Raw genomic sequence first — 20,405 nt, forward strand, 5'->3', positions numbered from 1 at the left:
TTTGCCGACGATTATCCTCTTCTCTTTTTGTCGAGGTTGTAACAACCCGGCACCAATATGTCCTCTGAAGAACACAAACTACAGCTTGCTATACGCTACATCGTTAAATTGACTCCAGTCATTCGCCACTCATAGCATCAGTTAGCAACTATGCCTACCAGTCGACAGTCCCAGCTAATCGCACTCCCCAGGCTCGCATGATTCAAGAGAGAGCGATTAGGTTTACAAGTGAGGCCCTCATAGTAGATAGCTATCACTGTTAACGATAGCGCCTTATGCGAAACGCATTACTCCATATCCTCACGACGCTCGCCCTCCAGCCCAGCCCAGCTCCCACATCGTCTTTCCCTGAAACGCGTAGAGTGCAACAAGCTCACCCAAGACCAGCGATCATGGGGAAACCAAGTGAGGCTTGCACGGAGCTGTGAGTTGTCAAAACCCACGGCACGGCAAGAGAGCATCGACCGCCAGTTCAAAGACGACACGAGACGCGCGTCGCGTCAAAACCGTCTCGAAGGCCTTTCACATTTCACATCTAGTAGGGAGTAGCAGCGCTTCCAGTGATGGGAAAGTGAATGTGGCATGACTGGATTTCGGGGTCGAAGACCGTGAAACAGCAGTGTGTGTGTTCTGTGGCTCCATGGGTAAGAGTTCAGCCAGATGATGGGTCAGGGTCCGAGGGTTCTGGACACTAGACCCCTTTTTACGGTTTGAGGCGGGCCGATTAGCGGTCGCCAAATGTCTTTCCGTAGTTTATGCGTCAGGGTCGCTGTGAGAGACGGGCTGGGACGGAAGTGAGCGGTTGTGGATAATGGCATGATGGTCTGTTTGACTCCGACGCTGGTGCGCAGCGGCCGGGGCGGACGGGCGGCTTGCGGTTCGCTGGGTATAGAGAATAGAACGTGCGACTAGATTGCTGCGGCTTCTGGATCATGACATTGAGTGATTAGGAGGTTCTGGATGCAAGAATGTGTGTCTCTGTGTACGCGGCCTTTGGAGAGGGGTCCAGAGAGCGCCAAAAATGGTACACAGAGATGTGTTGGCAGAGACGATCTTTCAAGTCTGCAGTTAGATGCTTCTGAAGTTCGATGGCTGTAGTAAGTCTATGGTAAGTGTATAAGGCCGGCCAAGTGATTGTCAGCCTGCCAATGCTACGCATGACAAAGACGTGTAGGCATGGCCTTGTTCTAGAGACCGGTGTAAGCCCGCATGTAGTACTGTCACCAAGTCTCCAGCTGCATCACTTGCAATTGTGTCTCTCAATTTGGGGTTGGAAATTTCCTCTGCGTGTTGATGACGCGTCCCATGCTCAGCCTTGCTCCAGTGCGAAAATTGTGCAGCTGCTGGAGAATGGCGCAGTAAACGTTCCCACGAGTTTCCATGAGGTTGGCCGATAATCGGTATCGTGTAAACTGGCTTTGCCTGTACCTGCGATGCAGATCTGATAGGTAGGGCTTATCCTCATCTTAGCATGGGTTGCTGGCTACGCTGTAGGGATGAGCTGGTTTTGATTGGGCGGCAGGACCCGCGCGGGCATGAAGCAGTGACAGCTGTGACGTCTTAAGTCGTTGTTGACTCAAGACGAGTGTTTCAAGATTCAAAGGTCTCATGGCCAGTGGAATCGGGGAAGCTGGTCGGGTCAAGTCACTCCATGGCACTGGGACGGAGATTGCCGGACTAAAGACCGACTCCGCTGAGAGGACGGGACCATGTAGATCAGAATTTGCGGCTGGCGCTGACAGACTTGACAGGTGAGCTCGCAAAGCTGGCATAATGCGGTAGATGTGGATGGGGACTTGTCGCTGCACTGGGCGCGGCAGGTTGTCCGGAGAGGCGTTCATGCTGACCGTCGGCGTAGACGCCAGATGGCCTTGATGGCTGGTGGTGCTGCGGAATGTGAGCAAGTGCTGCGCCAGACGTACGTATACGAAGGCTTTGTCATGTGCAGGCGTTGCATAGTAAGATGGTGAGGTCTAGAGTTGGCATCTAGACTCAGGCTCGTTTGCACTTGCTCTGCTGCTGGCTGGCATGCAACCGAACTGGGCGCCCGCGCCACCAAGCCGGTAGATTGTGGCTCAATGGCTGCACGGCATGGAAGTTATTCGCGCAGGAGAGAGAACAGAGGCCAGAGTGGACGAATAGCAGCGGGGTTCGCAAGCGTGCCCAGAAGGGTGCAGTATGACAGCACAGCCTCAGTGGTGGTGCAGCAGGGCAGGCGCTGATTCGTCTGTCCAACTTTCGGGCTCGGCGAGTATGCGCCGACAGTGCATCAAGTGCGTATGCCTAGCTGCACGAGAGTATACGGAGACTCGCCAGCTGGGTGCCATGGCCTTGGATGTTGTTGAAGGACTCGGGTTGCTTGTACGGTTGCTGAAAATGACAGCCGTGACGTGACGTCAGAGGCTGGTGCCGTGGAAGCACCGCGGAGGGGCAGCAGATATCCGAGAATTAGCATTATGCTGATATTGTGTCTAGTGTACTAAGAATGGTGAAGCCGACGAGATGACCCGGCGCTCAGGAGAGAGGAAGAGCCGAAGTTTGCTGGGCGGAGGCAGTGATCGGCGGGCGAGCGAGCCAACCGGGTTGGGCCTGCTTCCTTCTATTTCGAGAAGGGGGACTCCGCCTCAGTCTGAAACGGCAAGGGCGAGGGCCCCAGCAAAGAAGCCGCCGTCGCCCATCCTCGCCCTCGCTCTGCCTCTCTTCCACCAGACTCTCATCCGACAACTGCACTCTGCATCAACACCAGCAACAACAATCCTCTCACCACCAACACACTCGCTCTATCACAACAAACGTGCTCGCAGGAGGCGCGGATCCATCGGCACAGCCACACTTCCGGCAGAACCGGCCCAGCGTCGAGCTGACGACGACTTTCCAGCAGGCTAACCGCTCCTGTCACGCACCCAGTGCCCGCAACACAACACCCCAAGACTGCCGCTTGCCTGCCTAAGGACCGCTCAAACACGATCAGCGACTCCCCAGCAGTCGAACAAACAATAGCGACATGGCTACCGCCGTCCAGCCTGCCATGACCATGGCCCCCTTCAACGGCCACCCGAACCAATGCGTCGACCCCAATGAGTTCTTCGACTTTGGCCAGATGCCCTCGCCCACGCAGCCTGCCACTCTGAAGCGGGAGTCCAGTGCGACGTCGACCATGGCCAGTCCCACCAGCACAAACATCGACGACGACCTCCAGACCCCCGCGAAGCCCAGCCACGAGTACGAGCGCTTCAAGCAGCAAACCGGCCTGCCTACCAACTCCCTTCCCGGCCTTAACACCGGCTACAACACGGGCTTCCCCATGTTCTCGTCCACTGGCTTGGACGAGATGGCCATGATGGGCGGCGACTCCATGATGGACGGCGCCTGGAACAACGGCCTGCCCATGGACGTCGGCATGAACATGGCCGTCGACTACCGCCAGAACAGCTTCGTCTTCAACGAGGCCGCCCAAGACGACTTCGTCGACCCCAGCGCCATCACACAAGAGGAGGTCACCAACGTCAGGGTCTGGCCCGGTATGCATCAACAGCAGGCTGCCATGGCCAAGGCGCAGGCGCAGGCCCAGCAGCAACGCGCACAACAGTTGGCCCACCAGAAGCAACAGCAGGCCCTCCAGCAGCAACAACAACAGCAGCAGCAGCAAGCGCAACAACAGCAACAGAACCGCATGGCCTCCACCAGTTCGGCCAGCCGCAAGACATCGAGCCCGCTCAGCGACGCCCACACCGAGGAGATGATCACCCGCGTCGTCGCACAGATCCGGGCCGACAGCCAGAACGCGTCTGCCAACATGGCCAACGACAACCAAGGCCTCCTCCCCCACATCATCCGCGCCAAGAAGGACGAGGAGGACATGGACGAGGACGAGAGGCTGCTTGCGTCTGAGGAGGGCAAGAAGCTCAGCTCCAAGGAGCGCCGCCAGCTCCGTAACAAGGTCTCTGCTCGCGCTTTCCGCTCGAGAAGGAAGGGTAAGCTACCACGACCCCACTACATGTGCAACATCAACTAACACAGCCAGAATACATTGGCCAGCTCGAAGGCGAGGTTGCGATGAAGGTCAACGAGGCCAACGAACTCCGCTCCCAGAACCGCCTCCTCATGGAGGAGAACGCCCGCTCGCGCGCTTTCATCGAGCGTCTGCTCCGCCACCAGGCCTTCACTCCCTTCCTCGAGGAGCTCTCTCGCGACGAGTCGCTCCAAGCCAAGGCCCCCATGACCTCAATGCCATCCACCGCCGCACCCGTCGCCGCAGCTCCTGCCCCCACTCAGTTCCAGCAACAACAGCAGTTCAACGGCATGTCGCAGGCCGAGAACACCCACGTTGGTATGACCATGGTCCCCGAGCCCCAACTCGACTTTGCTATGCTCAACCTGAACACCAACAATGGCAACAACTGGGGTGCTAACAATGGCTTCAACTTCCAGCAACCCGTTGCTTTCGCCGTCACTGAGCTGCCTGAGGGTCCCACCAACCCCCTCGACATCGAGGCCATGTCTGGCAAGGGATACAGCGCTATCCTGAACGCCGAGGACGATTCGACTGTCGAGGAGGTCAAGGCTGACTACCCCGTCATCGAGCGCCCCGTCCAGTCTGAGCTCATCGCTCCCGCCGCCGCCGATGAGACCGAAGAGGTAGATGCCGAGTACGACCTGTACTACTCTTCGTCCACTCCTTCCACCACTGCCGCCGCACCGCTTGAGGACCACGAGGCACTCTTCACCAACCCCGAGAAGGCCTTCGCACACTACTCGCTAGTCATCTCAGACGAAGCGAACGAGGCACTTCTAGCAGAGCGTCTGGCAAGGAAGATTGCTGCCATGAGCCCCGCCATGCAAAGATTAGCCGACATCACATCGTCGTTTGACTTATAGCCAATGACTCTACAATTTGTCCCATTCTGATCTTTCCTTCTCAAACACTGCAGCGATTTTTGTTTTTCATAGACTGTCCTACATGATTGTAACGATTCCCTTTGTTTGATCATATATATTCAAGTCGGCTGTTTTCCGACGTGCGACTTGGGTTTTCAGCCGCAATCAGCGAGTAGTAGGCCTTCTTTTGCTTTTCCTTTGTTCTTTCGGTACTGCGCGATGGTTGGTCATGCGTACCTTGATCCTTGTTCTGGATGGCGTTCAACGGGCAATGGGTTTTCTTGTAGATATATATTCTGACCCCAAGGTCTGTTGGGGGTCGATGAAGTAGTCGGAACTGGGGGTTACGTAGAGGTGGATGTGGGGATTGAATATAGTGATGAAGTTACTTCTTGTCCCACATGCTTGACTGTGATGACTTCTTCGTACCATTATTGTGGCCTACTGACATTACATTCTATCCATCCATCCGCCCGGTCCCAATCCTTCCCACCCTCCCCCCACGCCGCTTCTGCCCTACACTCTTTACCCAGATTAACCACCCGAGTCCTCCGTCCTCCTCCCCCCGTATCTGCACCCTGCCTCAATGCACGTCTACCCTGCATACCGATATCGCATCCCGACTACCGTTTTTTAATATAACTTTTCCGCGTCATACGTCCACATTCCACCTTACACATTCCTCTTCCTTTATCGCAACGAGGCCTCTCCAACATTAACGGTCTAAAACACGAGGGACGCATGCGCCGGGTACTATCATTGACTCCCGATGCGTGTAGTGATAGTGGGGATAGTGTTATAGGGTGTCATCCTGGGGGTATAATGGAGATTGTATGGGTGAATTGCAGGGATTTGGGGCGGATGGTGGTCGAGGAGGGGAGATAGTGGGTGGTAGACGAGGGAGACGGGGAGATGGAGTTGGGGGTATGTTGTTGCAATGGTGGTCGGCACGGTAATGTATATGCGGAGAGGTGGGTGCATGCTTCGTGTTGGAGACATTAGAAAGAAAAGTATCACACTGTCCAGGTGGATACGCATACGTTGAACTCGATGAATTGATATATACCTTGGACTTGTATCCGGCATCCAGAACGCCTATTACCCTAGTATGCAAACGTTGAAATTTAGACATTCTCATCCTTCGTCTTTCGTGTTACTTCCTCTCCATATCCGCTAGAGTCATACCCCCACTCAACGCGTTCCTTGCTCGTGCATGTTGGTCTTGCCAACGGGTTCGTGCGCCGTCGACGGCTGCGCCTTCTTTTGCTGCGACAATTGTCGTGTAGGTTATACCGAATGCTGTGGGTGGTTTGTTAGTTGGGTGTTAGATGTTGGATGTTGGATGTGACTGGTAGAGAGAGAAAGAGAGAGAGGAAGAGATGGGAGACTTACCTAAGAAGGCGGCGAAGGAGGGGAGGTAGGATCTTGGTACTGCTGGCATTTTGGGTGGGTTGGTGGTATGTGTTGAGTGTTTTTGGCTTGTTTTGTGGGCTTGATTGATGATTGGTAAGATAAAAAGGTTGCTGATTGCTTGTATGCAAGACGCTTATCGTATGTGCGATATGAGGTGTTGGAGGTTGATAGGGTTGTGTAGCTGAAGATGGATGTGACTGGATGTAGATGATGAACACCAACGGAAGAAAACCATTTACCTTATATCCACTGATCAGGGTTCCTTGAAGCAATACTCACGGTGTCGGTGCCTACCGACGATGTCATTCCTCAATTCACACAGGTTGGTCGCATGATACCATGATACTAACACCAAGCCATGCGCCTCACACCTGCATGCGAAATTAGAACTCCGGCTTCTGAGATCGCGAGACACAACACACAATCTGCCAAACCATTCGTCGAAATCACCGAATGTACAATCACATCGTCTGATACGCCGCATTAATCCACGACGAAAGAGTTCTGGTGGCGAGACATGTACAGCAAGAACACCGTGTTCGGGCGTTGCCGGGATGCGTGTGGGGTGACCCGTTGGCGAGGGTCGTACGATAGTAGGGCGACCGCTCAGCCGGGTTTGTGCGCATGATGGGTACGTAAACCTGCTTTGATTAGCTGCGCTTTGCGATTTTGGGGTTGCTGTTTATAGTGATGAGGTTGTGATTGTCTGTACGTCGGTTTGATGGTGGAGGAAGGAAGGGGTTGGCGGGAGGGTAGCGCCGCCGAGGTCATGACGAAATGACACCAAAGCTATCGCAATCATACCGTATACCAAAGTACAATCTCAAAGACCAAGCCCAACCTAGAACCAGACCGGAATCTGAGTCAAAGGCGCACTCTATTCTTTCTGATGACGAAATGGGTCTCTTTGGGTGTTGGAGCGTCAATGTGCTGGATTCTCAAACCTTCACTTTGAGATAGTTCTAGGGATCTGATTGCTAAAGAGGTGCTTTTTGGATGTTTTGCGAGTCGATTACCAATGTTTTGCAAAAGCATTTCTCACAGCCTTCTTCCTACGGCACGCACCAGAAGAGAGGACAAGTCTTTATGGAAGGTTTCCTGGATCTCCAATCATTATTCATGTAACACTCTCAAGATACCTGAAGAGGCTTCGGTACTGGAACGTCCTCGGTGGGTGGCTCATTGCACTAGAATCCAGCAGCGATGTCTCAACCATTTGTAATCCCACACCAATCATCCCTTCTCCTGTGCCATGATCTCATCCGAAGTCATGAAGCTGCTAGATGCGCTTCAACTTTCCGAAGTGCTTGCCTTCCTTCCAGTTACGTTGCCACTCCTTCTCCGTCATGCACTCACCGACGTGAACAGTCCACGTTTTTCCCAACCCAAACTCCTTCGGGCAATCTTCATGATTGAACAGATGCGCCTCGCTCAGCCATTTTCTGGTTCTCTCCGACAAGGGTTTAGGGCGGATCGTGATATTGACTGGGCCGCCAAAGAATACCGACGAATCCATTCTATTCAGGTCTGTAAGCCACCTGTAGAATATGCGAATATCATCTCGCAACAGCCGCAGATGGACATGCGGGGGATACACCTGCATTTTTTCGCCAAGCTCAAGAGATATTTCTACTTCTAGCTTCGAACCAGGCTTTGTATCGCGACGAATAGCCTGGAGAGGTACGTGGTGTACATCCTGATCGTTGGAGTCCTTATGGTGACTAGGAATGTAGCGTTTGATACGTGTGTCCGAGTCCTCGTATTTAGGGCTGAGTGAAGTACAACGCAATAATACACCAGTGACGATGTTACCCAAGTCTTCCCCATCGGCGAAGATACGAATTGGCTGGCCGTCTAACCTTGAACCTAGCATGGCAGAAACTTCGTCGAATATCTGGCGACAGGTTGTAAGTAGTGCCATGCAAGGGATGCGTTCCAGGACTAGGGTGAAGGGTGTGATGGCTGGCCTATCTGGTTTTTGCACTGTGTAGCGACGGGTTTCGGCAGGGAATAGGTCGTAGATCTCGAGGCGGATGTCCTTGGGGAGGTCGAGGAAACGGAATTCTTCATTGTTTGTCATCGCGGGCTAGAAGATGATCGCTTGTCAGATCAGTGGACCGGACGCACATACTTGACAACACCTACTAGTATCTTGGGGTCAGTCAGATTAGAGTTGCGCAAATCCGGGCGGTCTCCTGAACAGTCGTTGTCTGTAAAGCAGGACTAAGCTCTGAGGCAGTTGATAGGAGTGACAGTGGGAAGTAGAAGTAGCTAAAGCTGAAAGAGTGTTGTATGTTTATGTACCAATTACGGACTAGTAAATTGTCAAAGCTCTAGACGCGGAGAGGCAGCGCAAGGCAGTCACGCCTCGGCGAGGGAAAGAACTTACCAGCATCGCAACAGGAGGTAACGAATTAAGGTAAGGTTTAGATTAATTAAAGAAATATTGATAAACTACTCGGACGTTTGTCTGCCCTGCAGAGAGCTGCAGATGTACACCGTTCCTTCCAAGCAAGATGACTCCTCCACCAATACGCATGCGCGTCCTTCTTTCCTTTCCGCCGTTCTCAGAGACAGCGACGCTCTAGCCAATAGCATATACACGCGAGTTCGGGACTCGAGCGAGTACAAGCATGAGGCGTGCATCCAGCTGTCTCTTCCACCATTGTCTTCGCTTCCGCCGCCTATGCGTGAAGCCGGAGTCCTAGGGCTGAGCAATGTTGAACCAACCAGATAGCGCTTGCGGGCCGGCCCAGTTGGGCCGACGCAGGTGCTGTCTGATCTGCTACGAGTCCGTGCCCAGATGATATCCCACGCCTCCAGCTGGCTACCAGAGTCATCGTTGGTTTGGTCGTTACTTCGTGTCGTATTCGTCGTAAAAACATGTATCGTCCGTTGAAACGGATGCCCATGCGAAGGAGTAGAGATGTGCAAAGAACCAGCACTCTAATCATCACGGATCTTCGTAATCGTAGAAACCATCGAAAAGATCCGTGACCACCTTGAGCATCGGCTCCATCAAGGTCCTCTCATCCTCCGGTAGTCCACCAAAGATGCGCAGTCGTTGAGTCTCCAACTCTTGCTCCTGCTCCTGTTGCAGTCGAAGCCGGGTTTGCCATGCGGTGTAAGTCTGCTGCCAGTGGTTCGCGTTGGCACTCGCAATGGAGCCTTGAGGATGGAAGCAGGAGCTGGTTGCGGAGAGAGTTGAAGAGGTAGTGCTGACCGACTCGCTTCGAGTGTGGTTGATGACCTGCGGAGGTGAATTGTCGTGGTTGTTGTTGCGGTTCCGAGGACGGCTTCTAGTTCGTTTTCTGTTGTGACGTTTGCCCATGTCGTCTATTTCAAGTTCTTGTGGATGTGTGAATAAGTAATAATAGGATTGAGGGGAGATGGAGAGTGGTGGGGCGAAAAGCCGCAAAGGCGGCTGATAGTCTCAGGAGAGTCAAGCATTGGAGCAAGATACCTACCCAGCCTTATATACATGGGATGACATTGAATCACGTATGCAGGTACAAGCTAAGTCAAGGATGTCAGTAGGCTGCAGAGTGACTCAGAGCCGCACGATGGTGTGACGGGGAGAAGGAAGATGCTAGATCATAGCCTAGATGACAGCGAATGCGGGCCCACTATTGCACCCGTGCCCGCCCATGATTGGTCACATGGCATCGCCGAAATTCGGGACCTGCAGGAGTCATCCTCGCGGCGGGCATGCACAACTCATGTCTCCACAGAGTCTTCACCTCTCTTTGCTCCAACTCATCGCAATTTCCTTGTTTCACCTTCTTTTGCTTCTTCGACTCACAACTCTGACGACATGTATACGGGCAAAGGGCGCGCGCGTGATGTGCATAACCGTGGCGGTGCGCTATTCTGCCTTCTCTGCCTACCACGGGACTCTTGCAAACTGGGGCTATGCAACAGTCACCGCGAACTCAGGGGACAAATGACTACAGACAAGCGCATGCAGGACTTGTACCTGTTGAACGACCGACATGTGCCTGGCCATGCGACAGCCCAGGATCGCGGAGGGCGGATGGAAAACCTCGACCGCGCTCTGACCGCCATGGGGTCGAGGGCGACGGGATGCGCTGCGTGGGGATGCCACATCACGTTGCCGACCGCCATGTCGACTAGACGGTGAACGTGAACCCGGAAGTTATACTATGTGTCAACCTGGGATGAAGTTTTTGATGAGAAAGACATTCGCACAGGCTCCCAAGGTCATTACTCACGTCATCTGCCACACTAGCCACACGGGTGACCAGTAATCGCGATCGCTCCTCTCGCTATCAGTTCGGCACCCGACCAGCAGCCATGTTCGCAGCAAACCTGGAATAGCAGCTTCAAAGATTTGTCGCCTAGTCGCTGCCTACACCCGCGAACGAAGGATCATGCTAATGCTAGCCAAGTCAAGCCAGTCAGACGCGTGCCTGCGCAAGGCTACAGGCACGTCGCGCAAACACGTGCTCAGGATAGCTGAATCATCCAGCCTCCATTCATCGACCTTACTAATCCTGTATCGACGTCAACGACATCTTCTGCCTGAGGCACTCGTCACATCATGAGAGTCGGTGCTTTCCCAACATGTTTCGCCGACATCTTACTTCCGGCTCTCCACCATGTGCACCCCGGCCCCAAGTCAGACTAGCATGTCAATGTCCACCACTCGAAACACACGAAAAAGCTGCGGAAACGCGTAAGCTCGACCATTTTCTGTTCTAAACAGCGTCATCTGTGTCACTCCCAGACGTGAATCATCGATTTGGCGCTGTTCGGCTTGTGTTGTGGGTGATGTTGTTAGATCAGCCGTCGCAGGTAAGAATAGATTAACTAGCCAATATTTCTTTCTATCGATCTGTAGACCTTCAAATCGAGCTTGCATTGGTCTTTCTCATTCCACATCTTCACTATGACTTTTGGCACACGAGCGACGCTGCTTAGCCTAGGTATGAAGCCAATCCTGGAAGTCGAGGACTAAATTGATGAGATGATAGCAGCGACCACAGTTTCTGCGCAGTACGGCCCCGGTGGTCAATACGGTCCAGGCGGATTCGGAGGAGGTAGTGACAGCGGCGAAAACGATTTCGGCTCATCGTTTGGCGGCGGCCGTGGCGGCTTCTCATCGGAATCACGACACAAGATCATTGTAGCCCATGGTGTCCTCGCAGCCCTGGCCTTTGTCTTATTCTTCCCCGTTGGATCGATTCTTATACGACTAGGATCGTTTCGCGGTGTCTGGATCGTCCATGGCATATTCCAGCTCTTCGCATATGTTGTGTACATCGCAGCATTCGGTCTCGGCGTGTGGATGATCAACAACATCCCAGTCAACATGCTCGACAACTACCACCCGATCATTGGTATCATCGTGTTTGTCCTGCTCTTCTTCCAACCCATTCTTGGCTTCGTCCACCACCTCAAGTTCAAGAAGTACAGTCGCCGAACTATCTGGTCGTATGGTCACCTCTGGCTGGGACGTATCCTCATCACGCTTGGTATGATCAACGGTGGTCTTGGCCTGCTGCTTGCATCGGACGCACCCGCATTTACCGGATTTGCTCCCAGTCAAGGCCAGATCATCGCATATGGAGTCATTGCCGGGATCATGTGGTTGCTTTGGGTTTCGGCCTCGATCTATGGGGAGAGAAAGAGGTCGATCTCAAGCCGGGCGGCAGTGAACAAGGAGGTTGATGCTGGATCGCCTGCGCGCCCCTATGACGATGGCAAGGAATTATACGCGTACGCTAGTTCCTATTCCTGTTCTTATCCACACATTGCTAACCCAATAACAGGCAGCGAACTTATGCTTAAAGTTACCGAAACGTCCTCAGAGCCGTCTACAGTAGCGTGCTACAACACCAAAACATTCATTTCGTGATCTGTTCAATACCCTCTCATGAAACTCACCTGACCTCGCGTGATCAACTCGTTTTCTTCCTCCTTACACTTTGGGAGAACAACCGTTCAACAACTACAGGAAGGACCCCTTGTCTTCTGATGATTAGGACGACTGTTCGTTTTCTGTCTTTTTGCACGCGTTGGCAAGCAACACGATCCCGATGTTCAAGATGATGAACCCAATCTGCGAACGAAAAAGTGCGTTAGTTAACGTTCAATGTGCGCGACATGTTTCTTCTACTGCCGCAGAAGGGAAATACTTACCGGCAGAGCAAAGAACCAAGACATCCCTATTGCTAGTACAAAGTTCCCCTTCTCATCTGGATCTTTCTCGTGTAGCACATACGCCAAGATACAGGCTGCAACGTATGTCATTCCCGTGAAATGGTGTATGGCAGATCGACCAGAATACGACATATCCTTAGGAAGCTTATGGTGTGCAATCAAGCACCCCAGCAGCAACAATATCGCTGCCATCTGTTCACATAAATCAGTAAGACCCTCTTCACATGGATTTGGCGTAGCTAGATATAAGAGGGGCGTAGAGAAGCGACTTACCGGTACGAAAGTGGCCCACATTAACATGACCTCCGTGATATCGTGATTCATTTGATAAAGGGCTACGGGGGTCACGGTAAGGAATATTAGAAGCATCATGATTGCTGGTGGTGACCGAATGAACGGACGCCGGTGTGACTTTAGAACCAGTTCGCGCTGTGTGGGCGGCAGTGCGCGGAATTGGCTCTCCGTGTAATATTGGAGGGGTGAGGAGGACGCGGACTCGAGGTCGCCTTCTTCGTCATACCTGCTTCCTAGGTTGCTGCCATAGGTGAGATGCATGTTGCGTGCTGAATATGGTGGTAGCATCGTGTGAGGAAGAGTTCTGGGTGATTAATGTAATGCATGTGGTGGAAAGGCTTGGATTCTTTTGCGCGAAACAATGAAACAATCAGATGTTTACTGCTCAATTTCATTGTGAAAGCTACTGCCAAGTCACAACGCACGAGTAAACGACCCTTTGCTGAGAGAAGGCGCCTTACTCGTTCGGCACCCCCAGGTGTCTACTAACCCTTTTACTTCTTGCTCATCTTGTTCGAACCAACAGTCCCAAGCAGCAAGCCTTCCCTGCTCGTGACTCGGATACTGTGTTGTCGTCTCGCTTATTCCATACCGTCACAGCTAGAAGTACGGCCAGATTCAACACGAAGTATCCCATCTGTCGTTAAGAAACGCGTCAGCAAGTATATCATTGTGCCACCTCTGCGTCACCCCTCATATGGACGAAGGTTACTTACCGGCAAGATGAAGAACCAGTATCCGGCCATATCCATCCCAAAACTACCTTTTTCCTCTTCCGGACTTCTCTTTCGCGCCATGTATATCCAGACACAGCTGGCGATGTAGGTACCCCCGGTCAAGAGGTGTATTACACAGCGCGCGAGCAGCGAGGTATCCTTGGGGACGTTCTCGTGTGTCAGGATAAAGCCTCCGAAAAGACAGACGACGGTCATCTATCGGTACATGTGGGTTAGCTCAGAACGAGAAGAATTTTGAACGAAGGTGAACAAAACTGTTGGGGACTGAGCGTACAGGTATCATGAAAATCCACAACAGCAAGAGGAAGACTTCTTCCATATCATCGACGTAATAGCTTCCTACAGCAGCTCCGATGTAGAATGTAATGGCTGCGAGCAGTACAAATCGTCTTGTGGTGGTGGACGCGCTGCTGCGCGGCTTCTGTGGCTGTGGTAGTTGTGCGGGTGGTGATGGATCGCGTGCGCTCTCTTCATCGGGTAGACGGGATAGCAGGATCGCATCCTCGACATCGCTTATTTTATCGATGTACATTTTCGATAGCCTCGTTATTGATAGGGGTCGTAATTGTGGTGGTGGTGGTGTTGGTGATGACAATAAACGGTTCATTGGCGATGGAAACGACATGTGCAGTGAGTACGCTTCCTATTTTACTGAATAAGAAGGAACGAGTCAAGACAATTTTGACCAGATATTTCAGACGCGGGGAACGCGATCAAACCCGCGCATATACCGAGAGAAGGCGTATCGCTCATTCGGCATTCCAGGCAAGTACCATGGTACCCTCCGGAAGCCCATCGCCAAACCGGTTCAGGGACGAACAACAACCACAAGTAGTCAAGACCCTTTACACCAGAAAGTAACGGTGTAATAGCTGATACATCATGTGGCTGACCATTGGCGTCTTTCGCCATGTATCTACCTTCACCTCGCAACTCGCACCGCCGCGCATGCCCTCACGCTCTCTTCACATCATCACGCGTATAACCAGTTCACCATGGAGACAGACACAGACTCAGAGCTGGTACTGCAACGAACCCGGACAGCACGCATACCATGTGACAACTGGAATCCAATCCCATACTGGATCGCCACTGGCACGGTGATGGCCTACGCATGCAGCGCACTCATGGCTATCGGCGGGCTCAATATCCACGATCTCAATGTCATTTACATTACTAGTGTATTCATACCTGTACGTTGAATACAGTAACTTCCTCGCTCATGCTATTTACCTACCTAACCCCCGTCTCCACCTTACCCACCACAAAAGCGACGTACTAATCTACCTACCACAGTCAAATATCCTCCTCCACACCCTCATGCTCTTCCTCTGGCACCGGCCCCGAGCACGACACCGCTTCGCGCCCCTAACACGCGCACTGATGAGCTGTGCGACGGTGAACTTATGGGCTGGCGGGTGTGTGGGCGCGTTTTACACGGTGGATACGGCGATGTGGATTGCGGGGTGGTGGTTTGTTGGTATACCGGTATGTTATTGGAGTTGAGAGAGGCTATATTAGAGTAGGAGTAGGATTGAGTACGGAAGCTAACGATGTGGATAGGGTGCGCTTCTGATTGGGAATAGGGCGCTTGTTGATGGGATGGAGTGGTGGATGCGACGGCAGACGATGCGGAGGGAACGTGTGTTTGGGAGGTGATCTAGTAGTGGTGAAGAATGTGGAAGGTGTTGGTGCTGTACTAACCTGAGTACGTTATGGAGGAGGGTTAAACGCAGACAGCAGCTCATGCGATGGCTGCGGTGTTAACAAAGGCAGTGGTATATCAAAAACTCATGATGCTACATATATCCCCAAACCCCCAACGCGCTTTCCCCTAAATACTCAGAGTAGCCTCCCAAACACATACATATATCGTTACCCTCAAGTAACCAAGAACCCTCCCCAAGACAAAGCCGAAGCTCATTCCCAAAACGCCAAACCACACCCCTTCTCTAGCCCAATCATCTTGAATCCAATCTGACCAAACCCTACTAAAATGCCACTAGAACCAATAACTCTCTCCCGCAGCGCTAACTTCAAATTGACACCCCAAGCCCTTCCCTTGCTCCTGCAACACTTCCTCCCCTTCCCTCAGCTCCCTCAGAATCTGATCCCCAACCAGCGGCCCATCCATAAAAGAATCCTTGACATGGATGATAACGACCTTGACGCCTTTAAGCGGAGAATCGAATGCGGCGGAGAGCATAGCGCGGTTGTGCTCAGCGGAGACGGATGACAGGCCGAACGCTGCTGGTGCAGAAGGATGAGATGGAGGTGGCCCGGGAGTGCCATTTTGTTGATCCTGTGGTTGATCCTGTTGCCGCTGAAGGGACTGATGATATTGCAGTGGTGGTGGAAAGGGAACAGGCGTGTTCGTCCCCGTGTCACCCCTCGAAAGCGGGAAGTCGCTCATTGTCTCATCGTCGGTCTGCGAGTGGTTTGTTGTTGAAATTGGGGAATCTATCCCTTTGCCTACTCCACCTAAGTAGCCGCCCATCTTGGCTTTCCTACCGCCCTCGATAGACGTCAGACTTTCGAGCTGTAGGTTATTGTTTGCACTGGCTCTCTTCCGCTTCTTTTTCTTCTGTGAGCGGAGCTCTTCTTTGTCGCGCTCGTGCTGCTTTTTGCTGTCTTTTACCATGGCCGCGAGGGAGCTGAGCTCTTCGAGCAGATGGCGGGGTGCTAGGTGTCCGAAAAGTACGGCGTCGGCTTGCGCGTTCGTATATGAGACTTCTATGAAGATGCCTTTTAGCGTGCCAGCCGCGATTTTCGGAGCTGATTCCGTCCAGATCTGATGTGTACGTGGGGAAAGTGAGAGGGAGTCTGGTTCAACGTCACCGAAGATGAGGATCTCGCGTTTTGGCGTCGTGAGGGTAGATTCGGCGCGGATGAAGTAGGCGGTTGAGTCGATCACACAGTGATCTTGCGATTGCGGTTGCTGGGGTTGAGGAACTGTGACACCGCTGGCTCGTCGACCGGCTTCTGTGCTTCCGCTAAAACCTGGAGTGCCGGGTGCGCTTTGTGTAGTCATGGAGAAGCTTTGTGAACGACCTTCAAGTCCGTCTGATTGACCATACGATTGAGAAGGGTTGGCATTTTGCCGATCTGAGGTCTCCAGTAGGTTGGCGTTCGATCCGCGGTGTACATGGCCAGGTCCCTGCATGCAGTGGCCATGGCTTACTTTGAAGCCCTTGACTCCTAAGCCGTCACACACTTCGATGTAGCCTCTTGAGCTTCCTTCACCCAGAGCAATGTTACCGCCTTCTGCAAGCCGTTGGAAAGTTACTAGTCCCACGCCTCCATCTTCGTCCGTAAGGTTAGGCCAGATGATGTTATTGAAGATGTGGTTTTTGATCGCGTTGACGGTAAATGGTAGTGCTGCTAACCGCTTTGGTCGAGATGTATTGTGAAAAGCTGCTGTATTGATGACGAAGCCCGAGACATGGTCGAGATGTGGATGGGTGATGAGATAAGTCGAAATGTGCTCTCTCACAACATGTAGCGCATTTGCCCTGGCACTTAGATGTGGGAAAGGTAACCCCGCGAATGCGCCAGTTTTCAGCGTAGTAATTGTGACGGGTACATCCTGCTCAGAATCCGGTGTCTCAGGCCCAGAATCTTCGTCGGAGAGCGAGACATGCCCAGTGCCCGGCGACGGCGACTCTATATGCGCCTCACTGCTATTCCCATTTCCATTACCGTTATGTGGGGTCGATAATGCTGGATCCGGGTCGGAGACAAGCGGGAAATCCTGACCAAGTATGCGGGTAATCGATGCAAGGTGGGAGCCTGCATCCACAGCTATGACGGAGTTCTTAGCCCAGTTTGTTGCTGTTGATCGAACGAGGAAGCCCGTGACATTGTCTTCGCTTGGTCCACCTCCAGAGCCCTGTTCGTGTTAGCCTCTACTGCGAGACGGCACATTTGCTTGTCGACCTGCACGATTGGCGACATCTGATGCATATATGAGAATGCCTCTAGCCACATCGACAAACACAACCAGCACAGAATGACCTACCAGACAGATGACCTGAATCGCAGGTTCCCCCGAATTTCCAGATGATCTCCTCACCACCCTCGCGCTATCTTCTTTCATTCCCTTGGTGTTCCTCTTGTCTTCCTCTTCCAACTCAACTGATAAATTTTCTTAGCCTCTCTTCCCCAAGCTGTTTTAAGATGCACAAGCACAATCTCGTCTTGCTTGCTCTTTGTCCCAACACACACTTTCTCTTTCCTTAGAATCTTCTGTTTGCGTCAAGACTCAACGAGGACGTTCTCCCTCTTCTTCGCACCTCCCACCTTTAAAGCCAGAAACCACTCTTGTGTTCAATCCTTGCGTCGCGTTTTCGTAGTGCAAAGCCAGATCACCAGTTTGTTCTGTTACCGTTGCACGTTACACTTGCGTGAACCGATGGCCGCCGTTCCGTCGTCCGGAGCACGATCCACCAACTGATAACGCAGGAAGCCGGAATTATGTGCACAATGATTGCGCGGTTCTTGTCGCGCTAATCCTGATGTTCCGATTCCAGCTCTTCCTCCGTTGTGCGAAAAAGGTACCGATTGTCGCAAATCAAAGTGCGAATGACGACAAATACGCCCGCGCTCAGCTCAGGCGTGCCTTGTGATGATGGCTGTGTTTGGCCGTGCGCGCGAATGTCACCGTGATAGTTCCGTCGCGGGGCCGCAATCTCGGCGCGGTTCAGTGTTGTAGAAGTTGACAAGATGGAGATCGAGGTGAGGACTCGAGGATCAAAGACATGCATGTGCCTCATGCGCTTGCCCACGCCGCCGTTCTTTCCAGCCTTCGTTGGACGGCTTCGGCGGTTGGCTAGGGCTATTTCCTTGTCTCTTACAACCAATGATAGGCTCGGCTCGACAAGCCACGACTTTGTTGGCCCCACCCCAGTTCGAGCCCAGATCTGGGGTTGAGAACACCTGACACCTGCTAGGCAACGTAGTGTCAGGAAAGACAAACTCTTCGTTATCTGTTGAGTGCGCGATAAGGAACGCAGTCGCATACAAGCGCTTAAGATCTATCACATGTACATGACGAGACTAGCAGAGTAAAAGTACAAGCTTGGAACAGACGTCACAGTATCGAGACAATATTGTGTGTTGGGTATCATGAACTTCTTGTGCAGCATTTTGAGCCTCTAACGGCTATGGCAGTATCACTGATCCACCAGGGCTGCCCAGCGTGATCTCATGAATCCTCATCCGTCATCCTATCCATACCCATGCCAGTTCGTTAATCATCCGCATCATAAATCAAAGCAAACACTTCAAAAAGAAGGCGAAGCGTTTACTTGAACACCTTTCCGTCAGCCCACTCGTAGGACTTTCCGTTGACGGTGATGGGCTTGTCCCACGACCACTGGTCGTTGACAAACTCCTTGTCCTCCTCCTTGGTGGGGTCGAGCTTGGTGAACTCGTAGCTCTCGACATCGGGGGCGACATCGAAGGCGGGGAGAGCATCCTGGCCACGGACGATGAACGCACCGGTGACGATGGAGTCGTTGGACTGTCCGTATACGGAGCAGCAGCCGAAGAGGTACTTGCGGCTGGCCTCGAGACGGGTGAAGAAACCACCTGGAGGGATTAGCAATGTGACTATATAAGTTGCAGGTGATTTGACTTACCGATCAGGTTGGCGGTCATGAAGGTGAGGGTCAACTCATCGTTGTACTTGTAGTCAACCTTGTAGATGGAGTACTCCTCGAAGTTGACGTTCTCCCAGAACCAGGGGAGGGCAACCTCACGGGTCTCCTCGTTGGAGTACTTGCGCTTCCAGTCGTCAAGGACGAATGTGGCCTTGGGCAGAGCCTCGAGAGGGTGCTTGGGCTTGGGGGCAGCTGGTGCCTCCTCCTCCTCCTCAGCCTCCTCCTTCTTGGGCTTAGGGGCGGCCTTGGGCTGCTCCTTCTTCTTCTCACCACCCTCCTTCTTGGGTGCGACGTTCTTCAACGCCTCGGAGATGAACTCGAGCTTGGGGGCGACAGCAGAGTAGCTGGCCTGGTTGTAGACGGTCTCGTACCAACGTGTAGTGTTGGGGTTGGAGTCGCGCCATTGCTTGTCGAAGAAGTATTGGAAGCCGCGGGCAAGGATGCTGGCAGCGAATATGTCGGCAAGAGTCAGACGCTCACCAACGAGGTAGGTGTGTGTAAGGAGGTGCTCCTCAATGACGTGGACGGCCTTGAGGGCGGCCTTCTGGGACTCGTCGACGCTCTTCTTGTTGTAAGGGTCGCGGCCGAGGATGGGGCGGAACCAGCCACCGAGGGGGGAGAGGACCTCAGTGTTGGCAAAGGACATCCATCGCAAGATGGTGGCGTAGTCCTGCTTGGTCTTGCCGAGAAGGCTGGTCTTCTCGTTTTGCGAGGCAACTGGGATCCGTCAGCTCTGAGTCACCACCAAATTTTGGACAGACGGAGTAGATGTGGTAGAGGCAAATCAGAATAGTAAGTTTTCAACAATAGTTTTCAGACAGGGATAACTGAATGAATTCATTCGACATCATATTATGCAGGGAGGAGGAGCGAACGCGCGGGGTAGCACTTACGGTAGACAGCGATGGCGATGCACTCGGAGAGGACAAAGCCGTCAGCGCCCTCGAAGGTAGGGACCTTGCCGAGCTTGTTGAGCTTCAGGTAGTCCTCAGAGACACCCTTGGCTGGCTCAGTGTCGACGAACTCGATGTCGAGGCCATTCTCCTTCGCGACGGCCAGGAGAGAGGTGGTACGCGGGTTACCCTGTTGGCTTGCTGTTAGGACTCATTGCGGTGCGACTTCGCGTGCCTGTGTGCGACGACGTACCGAGTAGCTGTAGAGCTTTCCGAAAGACATGATTGTAGAGTTCGTGGTTGAGCTTAACAATCAGTGTGTGGAAGACAGGAGTTGTGAAGAAAAA

The 20,405-nt window shown here is 52.8% G+C and overlaps 5 protein-coding genes across 5 annotated transcripts; 2 read left to right on the forward strand and 3 right to left on the reverse strand.

The window, feature by feature from the left end:
- Positions 1 to 3,004: 3,004 nt before the first annotated feature.
- Positions 3,005 to 4,878, forward strand: J4E87_009329 (uncharacterized protein; the record flags this gene model as incomplete). Its single annotated transcript, XM_049380906.1, has 2 exons — positions 3,005 to 3,974; positions 4,025 to 4,878. The coding sequence occupies 2 exons, from the start codon at positions 3,005 to 3,007 to the stop codon at positions 4,876 to 4,878; spliced, it is 1,824 nt and encodes a 607-aa protein (XP_049229332.1).
- A 2,692-nt stretch (positions 4,879 to 7,570) lies between these two features.
- On the reverse strand, positions 7,571 to 8,371 carry J4E87_009330 (uncharacterized protein; the record flags this gene model as incomplete). The annotated part of the gene is made up of 1 exon (XM_049380907.1): positions 7,571 to 8,371. One exon carries the CDS (start codon positions 8,369 to 8,371, stop codon positions 7,571 to 7,573), a length of 801 nt encoding a protein of 266 aa, XP_049229333.1.
- Positions 8,372 to 9,244: 873 nt separating this feature from the next.
- On the reverse strand, positions 9,245 to 9,622 carry J4E87_009331 (uncharacterized protein; the record flags this gene model as incomplete). The annotated part of the gene is made up of 1 exon (XM_049380908.1): positions 9,245 to 9,622. The coding sequence occupies one exon, from the start codon at positions 9,620 to 9,622 to the stop codon at positions 9,245 to 9,247; it is 378 nt and encodes a 125-aa protein (XP_049229334.1).
- Positions 9,623 to 11,278: 1,656 nt separating this feature from the next.
- On the forward strand, positions 11,279 to 12,102 carry J4E87_009332 (uncharacterized protein; the record flags this gene model as incomplete). Its single annotated transcript, XM_049380909.1, has 2 exons — positions 11,279 to 12,030; positions 12,084 to 12,102. The coding sequence occupies 2 exons, from the start codon at positions 11,279 to 11,281 to the stop codon at positions 12,100 to 12,102; spliced, it is 771 nt and encodes a 256-aa protein (XP_049229335.1).
- Positions 12,103 to 15,507: 3,405 nt separating this feature from the next.
- Positions 15,508 to 20,341, reverse strand: J4E87_009333 (uncharacterized protein; the record flags this gene model as incomplete). The annotated part of the gene is made up of 5 exons (XM_049380910.1): positions 15,508 to 17,394; positions 18,820 to 19,094; positions 19,145 to 19,882; positions 20,059 to 20,248; positions 20,312 to 20,341. 5 exons carry the CDS (start codon positions 20,339 to 20,341, stop codon positions 15,508 to 15,510), a joined length of 3,120 nt encoding a protein of 1,039 aa, XP_049229336.1.
- Between the last annotated feature and the right edge of the window lie 64 nt (positions 20,342 to 20,405).

This window comes from Alternaria ethzedia, assembly GCF_023757985.1.
Source record: "Alternaria ethzedia strain BMP 0044 chromosome Unknown scaffold_34, whole genome shotgun sequence".
Lineage (NCBI taxonomy): Eukaryota > Fungi > Ascomycota > Dothideomycetes > Pleosporales > Pleosporaceae > Alternaria > Alternaria ethzedia.